Consider the following 17,011-nt stretch of genomic DNA (forward strand, 5'->3'; position numbering starts at 1 on the left):
GTCCCTATCCCCCAGCTCCGCAGGGACCCCGAGGTCCCGATCCCCCAGCCCCCAGCTCCGCAGGGACCCCGAGGTCCCGATCCCCCAGCCCCCAGCTCCGTAGGGACCCCGGGGTCCCGATCCTCCAAGCCTCCAGTCCCGCAGGGAGCCCGGCGTCCCCGCCTCGGGCAATCACAATGCCCCCCATTCATTCCTTGCACAAAGCGGTCCATTGAGCCCGACCCCGAGGGGGAGGGGGAGCCGCCCCCGAACACACTCATTGGCGGGCGGCGCTGCCCGTCCGCGGCCCGTCCCCGCCCCCTCCTCTCCACCCCGCCCCCCCGGCTTTCCCACGGCCCGAGTCCTTCGAGAACTTCCCATTGGCCGCGAGCCGGCCCGACCCCCGCCTCCCGCCTCTGATTGGTCGGGCCGCCGGACCTGGGGCCGCTGATTGGAGGAGCCCTGTTCCCCGCGCCCCCGCCCCTCCCTGCGCCCAGGCCCGAGCCCGAGCCCGAGCCGGACAGGAGGGGACAGCAGGGGACAGGCGGGGACGGGCGGCCGAGGCAGGCCCCCGAGTCCGCAGCCGGCGCCCCGCGGCAGGGGGTTAGCCCCGGGACCTGGGCCCCGCCTCCGCTCACCTGCCTCACCTGCCTCATCCCCTTAAAAGGCCGCAAGCGCCCGGCCCCGCCCCCGGCAGGTGTGGCCACGCCTGCGTGACGTCACGTCTGCCCAGCCCGGCAGGAGGCCGCCGCCGCACCTGGGAGATCCCTCTGCTCCCTCCTCCTGGGCTCAGGTAACCCGCCCCCCCCTCCGCAGGTAAGAAGGCCCCCCAGCAGGCAGTCCCCCCAGGTGCGCGCCACCTCCCCTGGGAGGCCCCCAGGTGATCCCGCAGGTGCGCCAGAGGATCCCTTCGAGCACCCCCCAGGGATATCTCAGGTGCGCCAGGTGATCCCTAGCTCCCCGCGTTGAGTTCTTCAGCTGATGCCCCGCTCCCCTCCCCCAGCCCTCCAGGTGATTCCGGAGGTGCTCCAGGGGATCCCAGGCCCCCCCCCCAGCCTTCCCCAGGTGATCCCCAGCTCCCCGGCTGAGCCTTCCCAGGTGATCTCAGGTATGTCAGGTTATCTCCTGCTTCTCCCCCCACCCCCCTCCCCAGGCGATCCCCTGCCAGCCAGGTGCTTCCCCCAAGTGTGCTAAGTGATCCTGGGAGCCCTTAGGTACATCTCCAGCTCCCCCAGGATCCCTTAGGTAACCTGCTCCCTCCCCCAGCTCATTTCTCCAAGTGTGCCTGGTGATCTGCTCCCTGGAAGCTGCTCCCCAGGTGATACCCGTAGTGAGTCCTCCTTTCAAGCTACCCCTTGCTCCTCAGGGAGCCCCCCAGATTACCCAGATCCCACCAAGAGCAGTGCCTCCGGTGAGCCAGCTTAGGTCCTGTTCCCCAGGTAACCCCACTGTGCCAGGAAGCCACTCCCTGGGCCAAGCAACATTCTGTCCCCTCTGTAAGCCCCAGACGTAGCAGGAAACCTCCTGCCACTGCAGGGAACCCCACATTGCTAGATAGTCCCTCAGGCACCCCAGGGAACCCCCTGCTCCCCAGGTAACCTCTGGGCCTGCCGGGCGTCTGCTCTCCCAGGCTTCTCCCCTCCCAAGTCAGAGATCAGCCCCCAGGTGCGGCATGTGAGAGTCCGGTCCCCCTCAGAGGGATCCTCGGTAATCCCCTCCCCTTACCACCCTCACTGGCTTCAGGGCAGTGCCCCCCCAACTCACCAGCCCAGCCAAAGCGAGGCACAGAGCCTTCACCCCCTCCTGGTGCCAGATGATGCTCTTCCACACACACACACACACACACACCCATCCAGTAACCCTATACCCAGGGCCAGGTACCCTCTCCCTCCCCCCAGGGCTCCAGCTAATCTCTCCCTGTGTGCCAGGGATCCCTCCTTTTCTTCTGTATCAGGTGACTACCTGCCCCCCTCCTTTTTGCCGGACCCCCATACTCTTGGGTGCACCCACACCCGCTGAGGGTAGGCAGCTGGGCGTGGGGTTCCTGAGAGGGACCTTGTGTCAAAGGCAGTGGTACAGTCGGCTGTCTGGGGTTTTGGAAGTGGGCAGCTGGGGGGCAGCACCCCTAAGGGAGAGAGGCACCCTGGGCAGGATGGGACTCTTGGCAGGAGTTTGTGTTGGGGACTCCGGGGACCTGAGGTCTGCCCGGTGGGAGAGGGTGAGGGCCAGGGGTGCTGGGGCTGGGCCCTTCTCTCAGACTCGGGCCAGTAGCCCACCTGCGCTCGCCGGGGTTCCTGCTCACCCCCTTGTAACAGCTGGGGCGCAGGGGGTGCCCATCTTCCTGGGTGGCTCGGGGCAGCCCCTTCCTGGCCTGGGGGAGGGGCAGGACACCGGCGGAAGCCTGGGGTCTGAGGTGACGGGGTGCCGGTGTGTCTCTCCTGGGTGTCCATGGATGTGTGTGCCTGTGTCTCTGTGTCTCTCTGTGTCTATCTCTGTGTCTGCCTGTGTCTCTGTCCCTGTGTTTCTGTGTGTGTCTGCGTGTCTCTCTGTGTCAGTGTCTCTGTCTCTGTGTCTCTGTGTGCCTGTGTCTCTGGGTCTCTCTGTCTCTGTGTCTCTGGGTCTCTCTGTCTCTGCCTGTCTCTGCGCGGGTCCCGGGGCGGGGGGACGAGCAGGCCCGGGCCCGGGCCCCAGCCAGCCCCGCCAGGCTCCGAGGCCGGGCAGCAGCAGCGGGAGGCCGGGCAGGGCCCCAGGGGCGGGGCCCGGGGCAGGGCGGCCGTCATTGGCCGCCGGAGGCCGGGCCGTGCCAGGCCTGAGTCAGCCCCCGCCGGCCGGAGCCGAGCTCTGACGGGCGAGGCCGGGCGGGCGGCGCAGTGTGGGCACCTGCCGCTGCGGGCAGGGCGGGGCACGCCCGCGCCCCCTCCGCTGCGGCGAAGTTTCCTGGGCCACGGCCCTCCTCCCCCCTCCCTCCCCACGCCCGGCCCGGAGGCGCCGGCTTACGGCGGGATCTAGGCAGAGCCTGGGGGAGGAGGGCAGGGGGCGGGGCTCGGAGCTCCGGCCCCTCAGGACCCTCGGATCTTAGGGCTCCCTGAGAAAGGGGGGCTGGTACCGGAGTTTGATGAGGCGGCCGCTCCGGATGCCGGGGTCCCTGAGGGAGGAGGGGCCAGAGTATGTAGGGAGGGGGGCAGGACCCCTGAGGCCCCGAGGGAGGAGTCAGTGTGCGTGAGGGGTGGAGGGTCAGCCCTAGGCTGAAGGGGGCCAGGGTGAGGTGAGGGACCCCCGAGGGGTCAGGAAGGGGCAGGCTGGCTCAGGGGGCAGCGGAGTCCTGGCTCAGATGCCTCGGTCCCGCCCTGACTGTGCCCCCGCCCTTTGCCCAGTGACCTGAGTAGAGTAATAAGCTGTGACAGGGGCGCGGCCCAAGCTCTGGGCACCTCCCTCCCCTCCCTCTCCTGAGCAGGGGGCACTGGGGGGGCTGGGGACCGAGGGAGGAGGGCACATCCCAGGAAAACCCAGTCTTCCTGGTCAAAGGCCTGAGCTGAGGCGTGTCTGGCAGCGGGGGGCAGGGCACTAGCGTTTCCAGCATGGAGGCACGGAGGAGCAGGTGGAGCGGGGTCCCCAGGGATGCTGAGGTGAGCGCCGGGAAGGACAGAGGGGTCCCGGAGCCGAGGGCCGGGGCTCTGCGGGGAGAGGCTGGCCAGGGCCTGGGCAGAGGGGCTGCGGGGCCAGTGTGAAGATCTGGGCCGTGATGACGTGATCTGATGGCAGCGCTATGGAACGTGACTTCAGCACCTCGGAGCAAGGGCTTCCGGGCAGGATTACCCCCTTTTTACAGAGAAGGAAACTGAGGTCCGAGGGGGGCAGGCCTCCCGGCTATTGTGGAGCATCAGAGTTAGGCGCCTGCGGTCCCGAGTGGGGCCTGGGGGGCAGAGGGCAGCGGCCATGCTGAGTCTGGGAGCATGTGGGCAGCACGTACCCGGGGAGAGCAGCAGCTGGGGGCAGCCAGCGGGCACCGAGATGAGGCAGGGAGACGGTCCAGGTCGGCCCACGGGGGCCCAGCTCTCGGGTCCTTCTCGGGGCCCCCCTGCAGGGCAGGGGCCCTAGCTGTCTGGGAGGATGAGCGTGGTCCTCACTGCCCCTCTTCCCCACAGGCCATGGCCGCGGCTAGCACTGCACGGAAGGCAGCGGGCCCGGTGCCCGAGGCGGCCCAGCCCTTCCTGTTCGCCCCTCGCTCGGGCCCCGGGCTGGGGAGCAGCGTGGGGCCCCCGCAGGTGGAGTGGGCCGCCCGCCGCCTGGTGTGGGTGCCCTCAGAGCTGCACGGCTTCGAGGCGGCCGCCCTGCGGGACGAGGGCCCCGAGGAGGTGGAGGTGGAGCTGGCCGAGAGCGGGCGCCGGCTGCGGCTGCCCAGGGACCAGGTACAGCGCATGAACCCCCCCAAATTCAGCAAGGCCGAGGACATGGCCGACCTCACGTGCCTCAATGAAGCTTCCGTGCTGCACAACCTGCGGGAGAGATACTACTCAGGGCTCATCTACGTAAGTGTGGCGCCGGCAGGGAGCCGACCCTCCCCATGAGCACACCTGCTCTCCGGGGGCCCCAGAGAACCTCCTCCCTCTGACCCCTCCTCCCCACTCTCCCTGGGAGCACTGGGTTCAAACCTCTGGCCTTGGGCCACTCCCAGAATTCCTTGCTCTGGGCTTCAGTTTCCCAACCTGTCAAATGAGGGGGCTGAGCAGAGTGACCTCAAGCCTGTGAGAAATGGGGATCCCGGCCAGCAGGCTCAGGGCCTTCCCATCGCATTGGGCCAAGACCCAGCCCCTCGTGATCCTCAGTTTCCCCATCTAGAAACGGCTTCTCCCACTCTGACAACCTGGGGGCCGGCTCCCCTTCTCCCGGGCTGCCTCCTCCCTCAGTCCCCGGGGAGCACTCGGGGAGCACCCTGAGGTGGACGCCCGGTCTCTTTCCGGAACACAGGGGGTGGGCCTAGTCCCCGGGCCTCCCTCGGTCCCTCCGGGAGCCGCTTCCGTGGGCTCCTCGGCCGGAGGTTTAGTCCAGAGCCTGGTTCGGCCCGCCTGCCCCCTTAATGCTTTAGACAAGCCTGGAAACTGAGGCGGCTCTGCAGCGCCCCCCCCCCCAGGTTTGGGGTGCCGGGCTAGTGACCTCGGGGACCGTCTGGAAATCCTCCTGCCTCCCCCTCCCCAGGCTGGGGACTCCAGCACCCCGAGCTGGGCGTGGCCCTGCCCTTTGGTCTCGGATTCCCGGCCGCCGGAGCTTCCTGGGGTGTTGCCCCAGGGGCGGGGCAGCGGGGCGGGGCCGCCACCGAGGTCCCCCAAGGCCCGCCCTCCGGGAGCCTCAGTTTCTTGGGGTGTCCGAAGGGGAGGCGGTGCCGGGCAGGAGCAGGTCCCCCGAGCCGCTGCCTCTCCCGGGCACTGGCGGCTCCGCCCCCCCGCCAGCTCCCCGGCCCGGGCTTGGGGGGCTCCCCTCGCGGCGGCGCCACCAAGCATGAGCTACCTGGCCTGGGAATGCGGGTGGGCGGGCCCGCCCGCGGGGGGGGGGGTGTTGGGGGGGGCAGCAAAAGAGGGGATGGGGAGCTTTGTCTCCGCCGGGCCAGGGTGGGGCCTCTCACCCACCGGACCGGTTGCTCGGGCTCCCTCGGGAGGGGCCGCTCCGTCAACTCTCTCTGGCAGCCTTTCTCCGCCCCCTCGGGCCCAGGGGGGGAGGGGCCATCCCCTTCTTCCTCTTCCTTCCTCTTCCTCCTCCTTCCCCCTTTCTCCCCTTTCCCTTTTCTTCCCCCTCTCCTCCTCCCCCTTCCTCTTCCTCCTCTCTCCATCTTCTTCCCTCTTCCTCCCCCTCCCTCTCTCCCTTTCTCTTCTTCCTCCTCTCTCCATCCCTCTTTGTCTTCCTCCTTCTTCCTCCCCCTCCCTCTCTCCCCTTCCTCTTCCTCCTGCCCCCTTCCTCTCCTCCCTCCTCCTCCTCCATTAAGTTGCTGCTGACCTGGAGCTCGAGTTGACCAAACACTGTGCATGTGTTATGTCATTAACCCACATCAGCCAAAGTGCACTCACCATGTATACATTTAAGAAGCATACATTAAGTGCCTGATGTGTGCAGGAGTGGGGGGTTGCGAGCACTTCAGAATCCCCTGGGGTTTGTCGGTGGGGAGACCAGGCCCACGCGGCCCAGTCCTGGAGAGACATCGGGGCCTGGAGGGGCAGGTGGGGAGTGGGGGGGGGGCGCGGCCCCCTCTCTAACCACCCCAGCTCCCCCCCCAGACGTACTCGGGCCTCTTCTGCGTGGTCATCAACCCTTACAAGCAGCTGCCCATCTACACGGAAGCCATTGTGGAGATGTACCGGGGCAAGAAGCGCCATGAGGTCCCGCCCCATGTCTATGCGGTCACGGAGAGTGCCTACCGCAGCATGCTGCAAGGTCAGCGGCGGGAGCTGTCACCGCCCCCCAGCCCGGGAGCCCCAGGACACAGGGGGGAACCCTCGAGCTGCCCCGAGGGGAGGGGCCTCCCCAGCCACAGGCCATGCTTCAAAGCAGGGCAGCCCGTGGGGGGCAGGGGATCTTCCCCCCAAGGGGAGGCTGTAAGGGAGGTGAGATGGGGGAGGCCAGTTAGCCTCCGGGCTCCTTGGGAGGCCGAGGCCCCGGGACAAGAGTGTACTTTACCCAGGGGGGGGCCAGGCGGGGGTCGGGCTTCCCCACCCCCACCCTCCCACCCCCTTGCCCCATGGCAGCCCCAGCCTCCCTGAGCCTCGGGCTCTGCTGCTTCACTCTCTACTTAGCAGAGAGGGAAACTGAAGCAGCAGAAGCCAGAGCGGCCGAGGTCCCCAGCTGGCCCCAGCGGGGGCCTGGGAGTTGGGATGGGGGTGGGGGGGAATCACTGACTCATTGACTTGGGCTTTGTCCCCTACAGACCGGGAGGACCAATCCATCCTGTGCACGTGAGTGCCCCCATCCGGGCTCGAGGGCGGTGGGGGGCCAGGGAGGGGGGCGGACCCGCTGACCTCCCCTCCTCCTCTCAGGGGCGAGTCTGGGGCCGGCAAGACCGAAAACACGAAGAAGGTCATTCAGTACCTGGCCCACGTGGCCTCGTCCCCCAAGGGCCGGCGGGAGCCGGGGGCCCAGGTGAGGCTCCCCCCCCTTGCTCCCTCCTCTCCCCGGGTCACTGCCCCCAGGCCCTTATGGTCCCCATGGGGCATGGGAGGGGGGCAGAGGCCTCGCTGTCCACCCCCGAGGGTGGGGCAGGGCCACTCCCCAGCTTGGCGGCCCCTGATCCCTTCCCCACCTGCCGGGGCTCTCCGGCTGGCTCCGGCCCCTCTCCTGGGCCCGAGGTCTGGCCGCCTCCTCTTCTCCAAGCCCTGGGCGCTGGGACCCCTGAAGTCCTGAAACTCTGAGCTCTGCAGAGCCCACTGTCATGGCTGTGGGAGCTGCGGGGGAGGGAAGCGGGAGATGCCCAGGGCTGAGCCGGGGGTCCCAAGGAGGGAGTTGAGAGGCAGGCCTTGAGTGCCAGGACTAGGAGGCCTGCTCTGCCCCTGGACCGAGGGGACTAAATGTGCCCCCCCTCCCCCCCGTGTGTCTGTCCTGTGTTCCATGTGCCGTGTCCCGGTCCGTGTTCTGCCTCCCCGGAAATCCCCCAGACCCCGGCCAGCGCGGTGGCCTATGTGAGTAGCAGATGCCCCCCCACCCCCGCCCCGAGACACACCCTTCCCCAGCCCCCTCCCCTCCCCAGCTGACCCATCTCTGCCCCTCAGGGTGAACTGGAGCGGCAGCTGCTCCAGGCCAACCCCATCCTGGAGGCCTTCGGGAACGCCAAGACGGTCAAGAATGACAACTCCTCTCGCTTTGTGAGTCCCGGCCCCCATGGGAGGCGCCTGGGAGGGGGAAGGGGGCAGCCCCTAGTGGCTGGGGGGAAGGGGGACGGCAGTCCCTGCAGACACTGAGGGCCAGAGGGCTTTAGCATGCCTTGGGGGCCATAGAGGAGGGGAGACTTTCCTGGAAGCCAAGGGTGGAGGCAGTTCCGGGGGAGGGGGCCTCTGCCCTGAAAGGCCCCTCTTCTTTCCGTCCCAGGGGAAATTCATCAGGATCAACTTTGACGTGGCGGGCTACATTGTGGGAGCCAACATTGAGACCTGGATCCTTGGGCTGGGGGCACTGAGGGGCGCAGGGGGCGGCTGGGGCTGGGGGCACTGAGGGGCGCAGGGGGAGGCTGGGCCTGGGGGCACTGAGGGGCGCAGGGGGCGGCTGGGGCTGGGGGCACTGAGGGGCGCAGGGGGCGGCTGGGGCTGGGGGCACTGAGGGGCGCAGGGGGCGGCTGGGGCTGGGGGCACTGAGGGGCGCAGGGGGAGGCTGGGGCTGGGGGCACTGAGGGGCGCAGGGGGCGGCTGGGGCTGGGGGCACTGAGGGGCGCAGGGGGCGGCTGGGGCTGGGGGCACTGAGGGGCGCAGGGGGAGGCTGGGGCTGGGGGCACTGAGGGGCGCAGGGGGAGGCTGGGGCTGGGGGCACTGAGGGGCGCAGGGGGAGGCTGGGGCTGGGGGCACTGAGGGGCACAGGGGGCGGCTGGGGCTGGGGGCACTGAGGGGCGCAGGGGGAGGCTGGGGCTGGGGGCACTGAGGGGCACAGGGGGGCGGCTGGGGCTGGGGGCACTGAGGGGCGCAGGGGGCGGCTGGGGCTGGGGGCACTGAGGGGCGCAGGGGGCGGCTGGGGCTGGGGGCACTGAGGGGCGCAGGGGGCGGCTGGGGCTGGGGGGACACATGGGGGCAGCTCTATCAGGCAAGGGCACTGTGGTTCGGCTCCTTGACCGCCCTCACCCTAGACTTGCTGGAGAAGTCGCGGGCTATCCGCCAGGCCAAGGATGAGTGCAGCTTCCACATTTTCTACCAGCTCCTTGGGGGAGCTGGGGAGCAGCTCAAAGGTGAGTGCCCCCCCATTCCCAGGGAGCCTTTAGAGGGAGGCTGGGCCCTGCAGGCCAGAGTAGGGCCCGCCTCAGGACCTGCTGCCAGCTGGGACAGTGGGTGTCTAAGCCCCTCCATGGCTCCCATGCCCCTGGCTCATCCTTCTCCTCTCCCCCACAGAGGACCTGCTCCTCCAGCCCTGCTCTGAGTACCGCTTCCTCACCAACGGGCCGGCGTCGTCCCCGGGCCAGGAGCGCGAGCTCTTCCATGAGACCCTGGAGTCCCTGCGTGTCCTGGGCTTCACTCATGAGGAGATAATCTGTGAGTAGGCCGGGAAGGGGGCTCTGGTTGAGGCGCCCCAGGGCACCATTCCCAGCTACAGGGAGGGGAGCAAGGTAGGCCCTGGGCTGATGGCTCCCAAGCCGCCACATTGTCCATGCCCCACCCCCACCCCGCCCTGGAAGGAAGCCAGCCCTGGCCAGAGACCCGGATCCAGGCCGGACTGGCCCCAACTTATGGTGAAATTCCTTTGGTCAGTCAGCAAACACTGTTTGGGGGGTCCTGCTGCAAGTGCCGGGGCCACAGAGCTACCCCCAGAATCCTCGGGCCCCAGCACCCTCGGGCCGCTGCCCTGTCATAGAGCACATCTTCCTCCCAGAACCGGGGTGCCCTCCCCGCGGGGCCCAGGGGCTTTGGCTCCCCCTCCTGCCCTAGAACACCGGCCCACAAGTGCACTGGTGCCCCTGGCAGAGCCCGGGGTGATGTTGACCTAAAACCCCTCATGGCAGTTAAGCTGACAAGCTAGCTTCAGAAGCGGGTCTCCCAAGGCTGCTAAGGAGCTGGAGGAGGTTGGGCTGGTCACAGGAAAGGGCCTGGGGGCCTTGTGGACCCCAAACTCCGTAGGGCTGAATGGCTCCCAGCACTGTTTTGATTTCCGAGCTGCACTAATGGGGGCAGGGCCCAGAACCTGGAGGTGTGCCCCTTCTGCCAGGGGCAGGCCCCATCCTGAGCCCAGGGGGCTCTTGGGGGATGGGGATGAGCAGGGGGGACTGGCGGGAGCTGGGGCTCCAGGCTGTTCCTTCCGAAAGGCTCCAGAGAGTGAGCCTGAAGTAGAAACGGGGTGTAGGGACAGAGGGAGACATGGAGGAGGGAAAAGAAGTAGGGTCCCAGGCTGGGGATAGCGGGGTGGTACCAGGAACACTCAGCAAGCATTTATTAAGTACCTACTGTGTGTCTGCTAGTGGGCATACAGATAATAAAGGCAGGCTCGCCCTCAGGAGCCCACATCCCATAGTTAGGAATCTCAGTCAGGGGGGCACAGACGGGCAAAGAGGGGGTGCCTGAGCTGGTCGTGAAAGGCCAAGAGGGCCCTCAGGTCCCCAGGTGCAGTGGAGACAGAGTGGCAGCTGGGCCGAGCATTGGGCCTCCTTGGGAGGGGGTGCTGCAGGGCTGGGGGCGGGGCAGGCGCCGGCCTGTCTGCCCCCAGAAGAGCAGGGTGGGGTCAGCGGGAGAGCTGGCCTTTGGAACACCACCCTGGCTCTGGCCCTCAGGCCTGCAGTGCCCGTGGAGGGACACTTGGCATTCCAGGCCGGGCTCCTCAAGACCTAAACCAACAGGGTGGGGGGGCTTGGGACGGCTTGGGACTGGGCAGCGGAGAGCAAGGCAGCCTGGCGCCAGAGCTGGGAAGCAGTGCCACCTGAGGGCTGGCATGAGCTACAGAGGCTGGGGGTCAGATGTCCCAGGGCCCCTTGAGGCTGCCCTCATCCTCACATATTCGATGTACGTGACAGAGCTAGCCCCTGGATGCCAGGGGCTAGGACCCAGGACAGGGCATCTGAGGTGCCCACATGGGCAAGTGGACAGTGAGGAGCCTCCCAGAAGGGCCCCCCAGAAAGCACGAGGAGCCGGGCAGAGGAGGGGGCTGAGGGGCAGAGACCCACCAAGGGGGGTGGGATGCTGGGCGGCCCAGGTGGTGAGAGGCCGGCTGCTGAGCGCGGGTCCCCCTGCCTCCACAGCCATGTTACGGGTGGTCTCCGCCGTCCTCCAGTTCGGAAACATCTCCCTGAAGAAAGAGCGCCATTCAGACCAGGCCACGATGCCAGACAACACAGGTAGCCTCAGAGCCGGGTCCCTCTGCCTGGGCCAGCCACACAGAGGGGACAACTCCAGGGCAGGGAGCTCCCCGTCTGGTACCTTCCAGTGGCCCTGGGTCGCCTCTGTGCCCCTCCCCGCTGAGGGCCCCCGATCTGTGTGCGTGTGCCGAACCCCTTTCGTCAAAGTCCTTGATAAAAACAGGGGACGATGGCCGACTTCCCCTGCGGGGACACGTCAGCCCTGACGTACCTCCTGCCCTGGCCGGCCTGGGCCCTCTGACACTTGGGCAGGACCTCAACAGCCTTTGATTTTCTTGGGCCTCAGCTTTTGAGTAGCCCCCTCTCCCCAGCAGCCTCATCACTAAAAAAGATCTGGCCCCGCAACAGATGGGGAGCTGCACTTTCTGCTCACCCTCCCTCCCTCCCCCTGGAGCTTGGGCTGGCCCTCTGCTTTCTGGCCTGCCGTCCCTGTGTAGCTGACTTCTCCATCCCGCCTGCTTGTGCCCTCCGCAGCAGCTGGGACCCATTTCCCCACGCTTCTCCCCATTCTTCGTGGGTTAGGGACACAGATTCCGCCCCTCCCCCGGGAACCCAGAGTTGGACTTCAGCTTCTCCTGGATTTCCCAACTGTGGCCAACAAGCGCTCCCATAACTGGGCATTCATAGGGCCTTGGCTTTCTTGAGAATGTCAGGGTCAAAGGCTAAGGACGCTTAACCATTAATCCACAAGCATCTGAGTGCCCCCTCCTCCCAGTTCTGGAGGGCAAAGGAAGGGTTTCTATTCTCAGGGAGCTTTCCTCCTCATGGGGAGACGCCACGTGTAAGCCCGAGCGTAGCGATACGGCGCAGACAGAGGAACCTGCGCCAGCAGCTTCTGGGTGTGGTGGCTCCTATGCTGACACATGAAGGAGCCAGGCAGTTCTAGGCGAGGGGAGCCACAATTGGCCAGTGCCGGCAGCTGGCAGGGCTGTAGAGGACCATGGTGCTTTGCAGAATGACCGGGCCCATTGATGGCTCCCCCAACTATGTATTAATGCCCCTGTCTTCCTGCAAGCCCTGCCCATCCTTTATCACCTTGGCTCACTTAGCAGGAGGGGAAAAGCAGAATTGTTTTGAGCTGGACTCCTCCTTAGCAGTGATTTGGGAGCAGCCTCTCAGTGGCTGATAATAGTCTGAGACTCTCCTTCCGGGGACTGGCTCTTGGTCTTCTCCCTTTTGTTAGTTCCCTGGGTGGAGCCTTCAGCAGAGAGAGCTCATGCTCATTTTCCCCAAGTTAGAGCCCCTGGCCAGGCTGCATTGATTTTGTTTGTGCAGAAGCTTGTTTTTTTTTTTTTTTTTTTTAATTTCCTGTAATCAAGATGATGTATTTTTGCAATCTCCGCTATCCTTTGTCTGGTTAATGTTTCTTCCTCCAAAATGGCTAAACTCGCTGGGGCACGTGAAGGGGAGTCAGTGTGGAAAGCCCAGATAGGAGCAAACTGGACAAGCCCAGGAAGGAACTGACAGAAATGAGAGGGAGCAGGAAAATAATGGCAGGGATGGTCTGACCACCTGGTGGTCATGCCTACCTGTGCCAGAGAAGCCCTGGGAAGATGCCCCTCCCACCCACGGTGGGGGAGCGGAGGCTCAGAGGGCAGCACCCTGTGCACAATGGCAGGACCAGCTGGTCTGGCAGAACACTTCCCTTCCCTCCCTCCTCCATCTCTTCCTCCCTCTTTCCTTCACTCTCTCTTTTCCTTCCTCCCTCCATTTCATCCTTCCTTCCCTCCCCTCTCTCCCTCCCCTCCCTTGCTCTCTCTCTCCCTTCCTTCCTTTTCCTCCTCCTCCTTCCCCTCCTTTTCTCCTCCTCCTCTCTTGCTCTCTCAAATCCTTGTTCCAAAGGAGAGGGGGAGGAAGGATCTATTTGGAAAAGGTTAAGGATAAATAAAAGGTCTGATTTTAGAAAAAAGATACATTAAAAAAAAATCTTAGCGAAAAAAGCAAATTTGCCACCTAGGTGTGGTTATGAAAGATTTCTCCATCTGTTTTCCTCCCAGAGGGCTCAAGACATTAACCTCTCCTTCCTTTCTCCCTGATAGCGGCCCAGAAGCTCTGCCGCCTGCTGGGTTTGGGGGTGACCGACTTCTCCCGAGCCCTGCTCTCGCCCCGAATCAAGGTTGGCCGTGACTATGTGCAGAAAGCTCAGACCAAGGAGCAGGTGCTGACCCGGGGTGGGCAGGGGGAGGGGAGCGGGCCTGCCTGGGCAGGAGAAGGAGCATTTGGGGAAATAGGTCTGGAGTGTGTGGGGAGAAGAGCTCATTTCTGGTCGGGGGAGGAAGGGGAGTGCTGGCTGTGGCTGCCCCCAGGGAGGAGTGTTGTGGGAGAGGACAGCCATTCTGCTCCAGTCAGACACGACGCCCAAGCCGGGCCTGTCTCCCTTCTGCTCCCAATGCCTCATCCTTCTCTATCTATCTCTGTCCCCCCTCCCTCCCAGAGCAGAGGGCGCCTCCCCACGTTGGCCCAGAAGGCTTCTGGGGGCCAGTGTGGCTCGGGCGTCCCTCTGATGGCTCCTCGCCCGCGGCCCCCAAGCCATCTGGGTCCTCTCTCGCACACAGGCTGACTTTGCCTTGGAAGCCTTGGCCAAAGCCTCCTACGAGCGCCTCTTCCGCTGGCTCGTGCTCCGCCTCAACCGGGCCCTGGACCGCAGCCCGCGCCAGGGCGCCTCCTTCCTGGGTATCCTGGACATCGCTGGCTTCGAGATCTTCCAGGTGAGGCCTCCCGCTGGCCCCCTCCGCCCCGCTGGCCCCTCGCTCCGCCCCGCTGGCCCCCTCCTGTGCCCCGCTGGCCCCCTCCTCCGCCCCGCTGACCCCCTCCTGCGCCCCGCTGGCCCCCCCTGCGCCCCACTGACCCCCGCTCCGCCCCGCTGGCCCCCTCCTCCGCCCCGCTGGCCCCCTCCTCCGCCCCGCTGACCCCCGCTGGCCCCCTCCTCCGCCCCGCTGGCCCCCTCCTGCGCCCCGCTGGCCCCCTCGCTCCGCCCCGCTGGCCCCCTCGCTCCGCCCCGCTGGCCCCATCCTCCGCCCCGCTGACCCCATCCTCCGCCCCACTGACCCCCTCCTGCGCCCAGCTGGCCCCCTTCTGCGCCCCGCTGACCCCATCTTCCGCCCCACTGACCCCCTCCTGCGCCCCACTGGCCCCCGCTCCGCCCTGCTGGCCCCCTCCTGCGCCCCGCTGGCCCCCTCCTCCGCCCCGCTGGCCCCCTCCTGCGCCCCGCTGGCCCCGCCCCCAGGCCCGTTCTTCTGGGCTTTGTCCACCTCTCCCGCCCCCTCCTGGCTTTCCTGTAATCATCAAGTGCAAGATGGGCACTGAATGGGGAATCGGGGACCCAAGTTCAGATCTGGCTGCCTACCCGCTGTGTGACTTGCCTGTTTCCTCATCTGTAAGATGGGAGCGACAATAGCACCTCACTAGACAGTGTTTTGCAAATCTTAAAAGTTCTGTCATCATCGTCGTCTCCACCTGGGTTTCTTCCTCTGTCACCCCATGTCCCCGGCTCACCCGCCTGGGCCCCTCCCCCTCTGTGGTCCCCATCCGAACTTTTTGTCTACAGCAATCACCAAGTGGGGGGCAGGAGGCCCCGCCCACCCGGCTAGCCGCTCCCCCGCCTAGCCCCACCCACTCCTCCCACCTGACCGCTCCCTCACAGAATCTGGCCCGCTCCTCCCGCCCAGCCCAGCTGTCTGAACCCGCCCTGGCCACCCAGCTTACGCCTCTAGCCCCTCCTGGCTGGCCAGCCCCGCCCGCTGCCTGGCCCTCCCTAGCGCGGTTCACTATCACTATTTAGCATCTCCACAGCTCCGCCTCCCCCCCCTCGCCTGCCAGCTCCGCCCACATTCTGGCCTGGCCGCCAGCCCCGCCCACCCGACTAGCCTCTCCATAGCTCCGCCCTCCGGACTGGCCGGCCCCGCACAGCCGGGCCCCTCCTGGCCCACCGGCCCCGGCCTCACCCAGTTCCTCCCACCCGCCTGGTCCCTCCTGACAAGCCAGCTCCGCCCACCTGTCTAGCTTCACCCCCCGCCCCCAGCCCGGAGGCTCCGCCAGCCCCGCCCTCCCGCTCCTGGCCGGCCGGCCCCGCCCGCTCACCTGTGGCCCTCCCCGCAGCTGAACTCCTTCGAGCAGCTGTGCATCAACTACACCAACGAGAAGCTGCAGCAGCTCTTCAACCACACCATGTTCGTGCTGGAGCAGGAGGAGTACCAGCGCGAGGGCATCCCCTGGACCTTCCTGGACTTCGGCCTCGACCTGCAGCCCTGCATCGACCTCATCGAGAGGCCTGTGAGCGCGGGCGGCTGCGGGGGCGGGGCGGGAGAGGGAGGGGAGGGGGCGTCTCCTAACGCCGCGCCCCCCCCCCCCAGGCCAACCCCCCGGGGCTCCTGGCCCTGCTGGACGAGGAGTGCTGGTTCCCCAAAGCCACCGACAAGTCCTTCGTGGAGAAGGTGGCCCAGGAGCAGGGCGGCCACCCCAAGTTCCAGCGGCCCCGGCAGCTGCGGGACCAGGCGGACTTCAGCGTGCTGCACTACGCCGGCAAGGTGAGGGCGCGCGGGAAGATGCGCGGGGGGCGCGCGGGGCCACGGGAGCGCGCCCGACCCCTCCCCGTGGTCTCCTCGGGGGGCCTTGGAGGCGAGAGCGTGAGGGGGATGGGCCGGGAGCGAATGGGGGGCGACGCCCGCCCCCCGTTCCGGACCCTCGGGATGGGGATGTGGGGACGCGGGGCCGGCGGCTCAGTGCCTCCAGTGGCAGGGCCTGAGAGGCAGGAGTCCTTCCTGGAGAGTCCCGGGGACTCGAGCCCTGCTCCGCCTCCGCTGGCCTCCCCCTAGGTGGACTACAAAGCCAACGAGTGGCTAATGAAAAACATGGACCCGCTGAACGACAGCGTGGCCGCCCTCCTGCACCAGAGCACGGACAAGCTCACGGCCGAGATCTGGAAGGACGGTGAGGACGCGGAGGGCAGGTCCCCGACCGGCGGTCCCGGCGCCCCCCAGAGCAGATCCCCGGCACCCCCCAGCGCAGATCCCCGGTATCCCCTAGAGCAGACCCCCGGCGCCCCCTAGAGCAGACCTCTGGCTGCTGGAGCTCGGCCCTGGAGGGGCTGGAGGCTTCTCAAAGAAGGCTCCGCCCCTCGGCCCGCCCCTCCCCACTGCCCTGCTTCCTTCCTCCCAGGGAGGGCTACTGTGTTTCCCCCCCCCTCTTCATCTCTGGGTATCTGTCTCCTTCTTTCTGCCTATTTCTCCCTCCCTCCCTTCCTCCCTCCTTCCTCCATCTCCCCCATTGTGGGAGAGTGCCCTCCACTCCTCTTGACAACTACCCCCCCCCCACCGGACCCAAGGTATCCCATGCCAGAGTCTCCCTGGGGGTGCTCCCGGCCCGCCTCTGGGTGACCCTGACCCGTCTCTGGCCGCCCGCAGTGGAGGGCATCGTGGGCCTGGAGCAGGTGAGCAGCCTGGGAGACGGTGGGGTGCCCGGCGGGGGCCGCCCCCGGCGCGGCATGTTCCGGACGGTGGGCCAGCTGTACAAGGAGTCCCTGAGCCGGCTCATGGCCACGCTGAGCAACACCAACCCCAGCTTTGTGCGCTGCATCATCCCCAACCACGAGAAGAGGGTGAGGGGCTCACTCCGCTCCCGAGGTCCGCTGTCAGTACCACACATGGGCAAACACTAGCTTGGGAGTCCCAGGCCCCATGTTCAAATCCTGCCCCCCCCTCAGGGTTGGACTGGAAAGTCTTGAAGCCCCCCTCCTTCACCATTGATCATCCCACCTGCATTCTTCAGCCTCTTGGGTCCCAGGAACTTTCTGGGACAGCTGTAAGGTTTTGGGCTTGGGGTCCACTAAGGGCCCCACCTCCACATCACATGATCGGACAACAGCCAGTATTTGGGTGCCACCTTAAACTCCCTAGCATCTGCCTCCTTTTAATGGCTATTGAGGTCCCGAGCCCAGAGGGAAGGTGATATTTGTGCTGTCTGGAGGATGAGCTCCAGCCTTTCCCTGCTGGCCCTCCCCACAGCAGTCCT

The 17,011-nt window shown here is 66.6% G+C and overlaps 1 protein-coding gene across 6 annotated transcripts in view; it reads left to right on the forward strand.

Moving 5' to 3' along the window:
* The first annotated feature begins 486 nt into the window (after nt 1-486).
* The window catches only part of MYH14 (myosin heavy chain 14), a 31,427-nt gene continuing 14,902 nt past the window's right edge, over nt 487-17,011 (forward strand). The window contains exons 1-18 of one of the 6 annotated variants that reach the window (XM_074307847.1): nt 487-772; nt 983-1,087; nt 4,125-4,508; nt 6,246-6,402; nt 6,893-6,920; nt 7,002-7,104; nt 7,617-7,640; nt 7,731-7,823; nt 8,047-8,110; nt 8,792-8,890; nt 9,051-9,191; nt 10,886-10,981; nt 13,042-13,160; nt 13,558-13,710; nt 15,101-15,274; nt 15,355-15,528; nt 15,817-15,931; nt 16,405-16,598. In XM_074307847.1, the coding sequence (XP_074163948.1) occupies nt 4,128-4,508; nt 6,246-6,402; nt 6,893-6,920; nt 7,002-7,104; nt 7,617-7,640; nt 7,731-7,823; nt 8,047-8,110; nt 8,792-8,890; nt 9,051-9,191; nt 10,886-10,981; nt 13,042-13,160; nt 13,558-13,710; nt 15,101-15,274; nt 15,355-15,528; nt 15,817-15,931; nt 16,405-16,598 (2,115 nt within the window). In that variant the 5' untranslated portion in view covers nt 487-772; nt 983-1,087; nt 4,125-4,127. The other 5 variants (XM_074307846.1, XM_074307848.1, XM_074307849.1 and 2 more) reach the window with 5 other exon arrangements.

This window comes from Sminthopsis crassicaudata, chromosome 3 (assembly GCF_048593235.1).
Source record: "Sminthopsis crassicaudata isolate SCR6 chromosome 3, ASM4859323v1, whole genome shotgun sequence".
Classification (NCBI taxonomy): domain Eukaryota; kingdom Metazoa; phylum Chordata; class Mammalia; order Dasyuromorphia; family Dasyuridae; genus Sminthopsis; species Sminthopsis crassicaudata.